This window comes from Microcebus murinus, chromosome 15, assembly GCF_040939455.1.
Source record: "Microcebus murinus isolate Inina chromosome 15, M.murinus_Inina_mat1.0, whole genome shotgun sequence".
In the NCBI taxonomy this organism is placed as follows: Eukaryota; Metazoa; Chordata; class Mammalia; order Primates; family Cheirogaleidae; genus Microcebus; species Microcebus murinus.
Genome location: NC_134118.1, coordinates 72,089,437 through 72,098,996, shown reverse-complemented (window position 1 = coordinate 72,098,996; position 9,560 = coordinate 72,089,437). Strand labels below are relative to the sequence as shown.

At 42.6% G+C, this 9,560-nt stretch overlaps 1 protein-coding gene across 2 annotated transcripts; it reads left to right on the top strand.

Moving 5' to 3' along the window:
- The first annotated feature begins 3,002 nt into the window (after positions 1-3,002).
- Positions 3,003-8,692, top strand: SAP30 (Sin3A associated protein 30). Of its 2 annotated transcripts, XM_012770680.3 has the most exons (4): positions 3,008-3,611; positions 5,229-5,354; positions 5,769-5,867; positions 8,368-8,692. In XM_012770680.3, the coding sequence occupies exons 1-4, from the start codon at positions 3,297-3,299 to the stop codon at positions 8,488-8,490; spliced, it is 663 nt and encodes a 220-aa protein (XP_012626134.1). In that variant the 5' UTR covers positions 3,008-3,296; the 3' UTR covers positions 8,491-8,692. The 2 variants fall into 2 exon arrangements, with proteins under 2 accessions (XP_075866831.1, XP_012626134.1); XM_076010716.1 differs by lacking the exon at positions 5,229-5,354 and having other exon boundaries at positions 3,003-3,611.
- Positions 8,693-9,560: the final 868 nt, after the last annotated feature.

Below are 9,560 nucleotides of genomic sequence, written 5' to 3'. Positions count from 1 at the left end.
CTTTTAGAAGATAATGTAGAAAAATATCTTCATGACTTTGGGATAAGGAACAATTAAGTCAGAAAATCGCCAGCCATGAAAGAAAAGATAGATATAATTTTTCCACATTAAAAGACACTAATCAAAAGTAGCTACCATGGAGTCAGAGGGCAAGTTATAAAGTAGGAGATATTTGCAATATAAAAAATTGTCAAAGGGCTGTTATTTGGGATATATAAAGAACTACTACAAATCAGCAGAAAAAGACACAAATTCAATAGAAAAATAGGCAAAAGACCCAAATAGAAACTTCCAAAGAGAAAATCCAGAAGACTAATTTAAACGTATAACCTAATTAATAATATCAGGAATATTAAAATGAAAACTACAATGAGATACCATACATGCCCATTAGATCTTTAATAAAAAGTATAAAATCAAATGGCAGGGAAAGATACGGAACTAATACACTGCTTGTAGAAGTGTAAAAGTTTAGAAGTATTTAGTCAAGTTGAAGGCATGTCTGCCTACCTTTTGCCGTAGCAGTTCTGTTCATATATGTATTACTGAACTGCTAGCTTACATATGTATCAGGGTACATGTACAAGAATGTTAATGGCAACATTACTTCTAATAGCCCTGAACTGGAGACAACCCATAAGTCTATCAACAATAAAATGGATAAACTGTAGTTTATTCATACCATAACGAAGACAGTTAAACTACACATAAGCAGATCAAAGAAAACAGAATAAGTACATAATTCCACTTACATAAAGTTCAAAAACAAGCAAAACTAAAAGAAATATTTTTAGACTTGAATATGTGGTAAATGATAATGAAAATTGAAGTAGCAAATATCTTAAAAGTCAAGATAGCTAGATGGGAGATGGGGTTTATGATCAAGGGGCACTTGGGACCTTTCTGGCATATTGTCAATCAGGGCCAGCTACATAATTTGTGGAGTCTGGAGCAGTTATTTTTCTTTCTTTTTTGTTCTCTCTCTCTCTCTTTCCCCCTCCTTCCCATGGTATTGCTTTTTTTTTTTTCTTTTTTTTTAGAGACAGGGTCTTACTCTGTCGCCCAGGCTGAAGTGCAGCGGTGTGATCATAGCTCACTGTAACCTTGAACTCCTGGGCTAAAGCGATCCTCCCACCTCAGCTTCCCAAAGGGCTGTTATTTGCTATTTAATGTCGCATTCCCTAGGGCACAGGTGGAAAGCTGACCCTCCGGGGAGCCAGGGCTGACTCAGCCTGAGGGCAAGGGGAGGAGCCTGCGCGGCCGACCCGACTCGTTGGCACGGTGTCTCCTGCAGCCTGTGAGCAGAGCCGGGCGGCGGGGAGAATGGGCAGCCAGAATGCATCTGGGGTGGGAGGGGAGGTGGCAGGAGGACCACTTTGCCGGAGCCAACACATTTATCCCATTGATGCCTCACTTATAAAACACAAATTCACGAATAAAATTAAGAATTTCATGACGGTGATTGCAGAGCATTAACCCTCAAGCAGGGTGGAGGGAGTCGGAGGGCGGAGAAGGGTAGGCTTTGAGCTCGGAGCTCCGTGCCACTGCACATCCACGAAGCTGGCCTCGTTGGCAGTGTTTCTTGACCTGGGTAGCACGTATACGGATGTCTACATAACCACATTTCAAGTGCTGCACAGACACATACAGCTAGAGAACATCCTACTGGACGGTGCAGTTTAAGAAGATAAACAAAATACTTATGAGCCAGAATTTTTATTTTTCCTACCCAACTTATGAAACATTTAAATTCTTTTTTGCCACATCCTAGAACCCAAACGCACAGGTGAATAGCTTCGAATTTCAGCATAGATGGCATTTTACATGTTAAAAAAATCATCCATCACTCAATTTACTCCTAGCTAAAAGACTTTCAAAGAAACCTACTGCCTGAAATGTAAAAAATGTGATTTTGTTTAAACTAGAGTGTTACACAGTGTTATCTTCTGACAAACAACGACGCCCGGTAGCTAGCCCAGGTGCAGCTTTCCCGTTCGCCACGCCCATCCCCCGCCCCGCCCCGCCCCCCGCAGGGACACACACGCGGACGCGCGCGCACACACGTACACACGCGCGCGCACATGCACACGCGCGCGCCTGCGATTCACACACGCCCGCGCGCGCCCGCTGCCCCCTCGCTCCCGGCGCTGCCGCGGGAAGTTTCTGGAGCGGCCGAGCGGACTTGGCGTGCCGGGCCTCCAGGCCCCTTTCGAGGGACGCCGGACCCCGCCCTTCGCCAGTCCGCTCGAGGAGAAAGCGGAAAGGCGGCCAGGGAGGCGGAGAGTGGCCCTGTGGCCGCCAGCCAGTCAGTGGCCCCACCTCGGAGGCGGGGAACCTGGTGCGCCCAGGAACGGAACGTGCTTCTCGCAGGAGCAGGCCGAGGCTTGGAGACGCCCCCAGCCAGGCCCGCGTGAGGCGGCCGAGGGCCGGGGTGGGCTTCCCCCGCCCCGGCAGGCGCCCCGCGAGTCTGGCGCCTCCGCGGCCGGTCCGGCGGTGATGTTAGCCGCGGGGCGTTCGGGACGCGAGGAGCGCCGTTCTCCCGAGTTCTCTGTGGTCTGGGTTTCCCACAAAGCGTGGTCACAACAAAAACTGTTTTTCCACCAAGGCGAAACGGCCCCGAAACTTTTTTCCCACTCGCTCACTTACTCTACGTCCCCACCCCCTTTAGGCTTGGCCTCAGGAGTCGGGTGACCTCTCCGAACACAGACTCGGAGAAATCCCGGGAGCCAAACACGGCCCAACTCCGCGGGAGAGCTGAGAGGAGAGAAAACTCTGTGAACCCCAATCACTCTCTACTGTTTTCCCGGCGCCTGGAAGGGGGGGCGGAGGCGGCCCGTCGGCGCGCTGTGCATGCTAGGATGAGTAGTTCCTTCACGCCGCGGGGCGCGGGGTCAGGGCTGCCTCTGCCGCAGCGAACTACAATTCCCGCCGTGCCCCGCGGCAGAATGAGAGGGGCGGGCCGGGAGGGCGTGCGCCGCGCTTGCGTAAGTCCAGGGGCCGGAGGGAGGCGGAGGCGCCGCGGTCCAACTGCTGAAGTCTCCATGTGACAGTGAGCGGCGTCCCCACCTCCAGGCGCCGCTCGGCTGTGTCCCGGCCCCTAGAACTGTGCACCGTTTCGGCGCCAACAGATAGCAGCAGGCCCGGGACCCTGGGCGTGCGGCCGTGCCGCCCCCGAACTTGGTGTGCAGAGCGAATCGCCGCCGCCGGGCGGGCGCCTGGGGGACCCGGCGGCGAGGGGCGGAGCGGCGGGGCGAGCGCGGATTCCTGTCAGCGCCGGCGCCCCGGAGCGCGGAGACATGAACGGCTTCACGCCCGAGGAGATGAGCCGCGGTGGAGACGCGGCCGCCGCCGTGGCCGCCGTGGTCGCCGCAGCGGCCGCCGCCGCCTCGGCCGGGAACGGGGCCGGCGCGGGCCCGGGGGCTGAGGTGCCCGCCTCCGGGGCGGTCTCGGCCGCCGGGCCCCCGGGAGCTGCGGGGCCGGGCCCCGGGCAGCTGTGCTGCCTGCGGGAGGACGGCGAGCGGTGCGGCCGGGCGGCGGGCAACGCCAGCTTCAGCAAGAGGATCCAGAAGAGCATCTCCCAGAAGAAGGTGAAGATCGAGCTGGACAAGAGCGTAAGTGACGGCGGGACCGCGGGCCCCGGGGCGCCCCGGGAGCCGGGCAGAGGCGCGGGTTGCGGGCGGGCTCCTGCAGACCTGGCTGCGGGGTGGGCTCGTTGGGAGGTCCCCGGTAGCCGGCAAACAACAAAGTCGCCGCAACTCCGCCCGCCGCCCGCAGCGCGCACACACTGGCACACACGCTGCCGTTCCCCTCCTCCCCGGCCCCTGCGCCCCGGCTGCCTGCGTCCCTCCCGCGCCGTCCTCCGTCTTCCTCCTCCGCTGCGATCAGGAAGCGAGACAAAGGGGACCACCGCTCCGAGGGCCCAGAGTAGTTTTCCTGCAGCCCGGCAGCCCCTCCTGGAATGGAGGCGCCTTTGTTTTGCTGCCCGAGCTTGCGTTTGGCCCCGGGGAGTAGTGGCTCCGCGAGTCCGGGAAGAGGGGAGTCGTGCAGGACCTCACGCCGCAGCCGGAGGAGATCCTGTCCTTGCCTGCGTTCCATCTCGTTCTCCGGAACGCGGGGCGGCGGGGAAGCCAGGCTCACCGCCGCCTGGCGAGGAGCAGGGCTGTGCCGGCGTCGGCGCTGTCAGCTCCCGGGGCGGCCACTCCGAAGGTGGGGAGCACGTAACCTCTCCGCTTGGCAGCCATCAGGATTTCTTTTTCGTCCTTTTGAACGTCTGTTCTTTTTTACCCTCTATGGGGGGTTTAGAATCAACCATTGCTACTCTTCGGAGATCTGGCTAGCGGTCAATGAATAATAAGATATCAGAACCTAGCACAAGCCCTGCATGTTTTTAACTCGCGCTTAGCTTAGAAATAAATGCAAAAGCCTGTTGGCGCAGTCCTTGTTTTTTTTTTTTTTTCTTTTTTAAAGGCGTTAACTGTCAACATAACGAAGCCCAATATTTCAGATGTTACTATACAGCTCTCAAGAGCATAAGTCATTAAAGTTTTTGAAAAGTTTGTGACACTTTCTGCCTGTTTAAACAGCTCTTGAGTGGTGTTCATGAAAAACTTTTCAGGGACCTTGCGTAATTTCAGATTGCTTTGATTGGAAAAACACATTACAGATAAACACATCCATTTAATACTCAGAAAAGTTTGTAATTGAAATTTAAATATAGTTAGCATACAAATCGGTAGCTCATTTGTAAAAGTGGATAGTTTTGTATCTGGAGTATAATACCTTGGGTATTAAGTTAGAAGATTAGAAAGCATACATTGTACTATTTAAATACGCTCTTTAAATAGAGAAGATTAATATCAAGTAGCAAAATTGTGGACAACAACATCTTTCCCCTTGTTAGTTGGCTCCAGCATGAACTAATTTGGGTTACCCTCACTGCAATTTGATGATAATACCCACAAGGTTGGAATTTCTCATCTCCTCTGTCTCCCTCTCTTCCCCAACTGGTGCCACCCCTCCTTGCCTCATTCTTTTGACAGTATTGCCAGATGTCTTATGTTTAACAGGGTACAGGGTTTAAGAGTAGAAAGAAACATGCCATTCTCTTAACAATGGCCTGTTTTGACTGTCTTTATTTTCAGTAATATACTGTGGACTATGCATTTTACAAATATGTAGACACATTTTTACTGTAATCATATACAGTCTGTGAAACTTTTCTGTTTCAGGCAAGGCATCTTTATATATGTGATTATCATAAAAACTTAATTCAGAGTGTTCGAAACAGAAGAAAGAGAAAAGGGAGTGATGATGATGGAGGTGATTCACCTGTTCAAGATATTGATACTCCAGAGGTAGATTAAAGTTTATGTATGTTTAATGTAAATCCTAACTAGTACATTTTGAAACTTACATAAAAAGATACAAACATTTAAAAAAATGTTTAAAGCATTTGAGAAATCTGAAAATGAAAGCAAAATTAAAAACAGCCAGTTAACATGCATTGACATAATCTGAATTGTTATATTTTCAATTGACAATTCTTACAGCTCTATTGTCATACAACTTTTTTTGACCCCAGTTTATAATATTTATTCCCAAAAGATTAAAGTATTTAACAATTTCTAGTTTTGCTTATATAAGAGGCTTATTTGACAACAGAATTAAATTTTTATTGTGCGGAAGTTGAAATGTTTGTTATTATACATGATAATGGTAAGTTTCCAAAAAATTGTATGCACTAATTCATATATGTTAATTTTTTCTAGGTTGATTTATACCAATTACAAGTAAATACACTTAGGCGATACAAAAGACACTTCAAGCTACCAACCAGACCAGGACTTAATAAAGCACAACTTGTTGAGGTATATATGAGTTTTAAGCTATTTAAACTAGAGCTCAATTGCACAAACAAGGGGTGATTAAATACTAATGAAATTATTAATGTAGTGTATGTAACAGTACAATTTAGTTAAAAAGATCGAAGTTAATAAAAAAATCTATTGTGGAAGAATCTAGTTTCCTAGAAATGTTTGCCACTTAGGAAATTCTTTTATGTAATGACTACTCAATGGATTGTCTGTATCCATTGAGCATCTTCTAATACTGGCTTTCAAAATATTAAATGAGAATTTTTTAATCCTAATTTAAGAAATCAGTTAGCTTTAAAATTCCATTTTACTAGTGAATATTTGAACACCTAATTGAGAAATAATAAAATTAATAAGCTTTAATATCTTTGTTAGAATTAATATTTTGAAGTTTCTGATAAAATGTGTCTACAGATGAGCTCCTAAACAGTATTCTTAAAACTTTTTGATTTAACTATTTCAGAATTTGTCCTTGTTGATGTTAGTGTGTTTTATTTGAAGTATCTGTGTTTTCTTCACATACAGAAGAAGCAAAGACTTTAATCTCTTACATGCAGTTTGCTTACATGCAGGACTGCTAGTCCTTCAATGAGTTTTGAAAAGTTGGCCAAGTGTGTGTGTTCTCAGGAAGTAACAGAACCAAGAAATCTGTACATCTTATTAAGATAATTACAGATTTATATATTCATAATTTAATTATATTTAAAATAAAAAATTTTAGTCCCGGCTATTCAGGAGGCTGAGGCAGGAGTATCACTTGAGCCCAGGAGTTCAAGTCCAGCCTGGACAACATAGCAAGACCCTGTCTCTAAAAAAAAAAATTAACCTAAACAGAATAGAAGTGTAAATATATAAATCAGTTTTCTCATATTCTTCACCTTAAATTTAGTAGTTACCCAACATTTTCTAAAATGTGCATATTGAATATGATAAAAGATGAATTCAAGTTATAATTCTTTGGCAGAATGCTTTTTAACATAGTTAAAATCCAAGATATTAATTATTTAGCCAGAATTTCTTCTTTATTTCTAGCCTAGGCAACAAAAATTTAATTTTTCTTTAACTTTGATTCAAAAGATCTGGTTCTTTTTGGATTGTATAATACATCACTATAACATATATATAGTTATTGCCTGTCATGATGAAATATATCAGATACTAATTGAGTGAAGGCACCTTTGTTTTGGGACCAGTGAGACCCAAAGAACTGATTATATTAAATGTTATGTTTAAGCATATATATGTTTTAAATGCATATATCATACCTGAAATTTTTTATAATTTGACCTTCTAAAAAGTTATATTATTTCTAGAGCTATTTTCTTTTTTAACCATAAGAAGTTGGCCAGGCACAGTGGCTCATGTCTGTAATCCTGAGGCCAAGGTGAGAGGATTGCTTGAGGTCAGGAGTTTGAGACCAGCCTGAGCAAGAGCGAGACCCTGTCTCTACAAAAAATAGAAAAGATTAGCCGGATGTGGTGGCACATGCCTGTAGTCCCAGCTACTTGGGAGGCTGAGGCAGAGGGATCGCTTGAGCCCAGAAGTGTAAGGTTGCAGTGAGCTGTGATGCCACTGCACTCTAGCCTGGGTGACAGAGAGAGACACTGTCTCAAAAAAAAAAAGAAGAAAAGAAGTAGCGGTTATACTTTAGTCAGAAATGTAGATATTAACAGATTAAGGAATGTACAAATGTAGCACATTTATTTTAAGGGATTCGGGTGTTGGATTGCTATCTTCCTTCACTCCCTTAATTATAGTATGAATACACTTTTTCTTTAAGAAGTTTTTTCTTCTACAGTCTAGATATGCATGTCAGCACCCCAATATTATTCTATTGGTAGTTGCAATGTACACGTTGTATTAGCACAATAAAAAGGCAAGGAAGCAGGTAAATATCCTTCATTGAACATTCCTCCTCCTTCTGTCATTTTCCATCCATAATATTTATTCAGAAAAATATTCAAGGTACCTTAACAAAGCATAGGGCCAATGAATTAATAAATGAATATTAGTTGCAGCAAACATATTTAATAAGATATTTTGTTGTTTCTCTAGTACCAAAAATTTTTCAACTTCGTATTTATCCTTTTTCCATCAAATGAGTGTAAACCATTACAGGTTTAATGATGCATGTGGACTCTTTTGTTTTATTTCATTGGTATTTAAAGTTTAAAAGTAAAAATATTTACTTCTTAATCTAGATTCCAATTATACAACTTAAAATATATAAAAAGAAATATACTTCCTAATCAATATATATTGAATTAAGTGGGCTAAAGGGTCCTTTGAAATCATACTATCTCTTGTTTATAACATCTTTTTCTTATATGCTTTTCATCCTATTGGTATTTTGTTAAATACAATATAATTTTTAAAGGAAATAGCTCTTATCATCACATAGCACCATTTGTTTTGATGAAACAGTATTTTTTACCTGGTTTGTGAAATCTATTAATATCTAAAATTTAATATCCTCAATTTTTTTTCTTTCTAGATAGTTGGTTGCCACTTTAGGTCTATTCCAGTGAATGAAAAAGACACCTTAACATATTTCATCTACTCAGTGAAGAATGACAAGAACAAATCAGATCTCAAGGTTGATAGTGGTGTTCACTAGGAGAGATGGAATTGAGACTAATACTTGGATGCTAACACCGTTTACTGTTTTTTCACGTGTAGAAATGTTCCTTGTGTATTTTTTCTACAGAGGATTTTCTCTGGTTTTATTTTCTTTGTTTCTGACTCTAATAATTAGTTGGAAACTCATGTAAAATGAGCTTTCCTAGATTAAAAACTATTTTAAATAAAGGTTATTAATATTATAGTTGCTCCAGTGTATTTATTCTGTGAAACTTGATTTTTCTTTTAAACTAAATTTTAGGGATTAGTATTAATTGAGATTTTAATGTAAAGTCCTTTATTTTGTAACCTGTTTTTTAAGTTCCAAGAAATTAGCAAGTTAAGGAGAAGTAACAAATGTAGCACATTTGCTTTCTTTGGTACAATCTGATTTGGGATTAAAGATATCCTAAATAGTATTATTTTTTAAAATGTTTTATATTGCTAGCAGTTGAAAGATAAACTTCTATTGGGATGCAAGTTATTTTTTATTTCCTTTTTTTGTTATTATTACTTGATGACATATCAGGAAGAACAAATAATTTATATATCCACGTCCTTCCAAAGAAGATTTAATATGCTAGTAAAGAAAGATAAACATAATCCAGAAAGTTGAAATAAGAAAGTAAAATTAAATAGTTGTTTCTTAAAATTTTGTCTTAGAGAAAAGATGCTTATATGACATGAATATGGAACATACCTCTGCAATGCCCCTTAATTTTTGTTCATACCCTATACTGTTTACATTGCAAATTAAAACTCGTAAGTTAGAGAGATCTAGATATCTAATAAGATCTTTATTTAAATTTTGGTTATATATAGCTCTAACTTGATTTATAACTACTTTTTATGTTTTATTCTGGGTGAGTTTTCTATCAAACATTTTTAACCTCTGCTTTTACTACGATTGTATTGCTTAGCTAAATTCTTACCATTAAAAATCAAAGCTATAGCTTATGACATGAAAAAAAGAAAACAGCATCAGTGGTGTTCTGAGATTGTGCTGCAGAGTTTAGACTGGAAATGGATGAGACCATTAATGTAGCTCCTGATTTCTCAAGGTTGAGA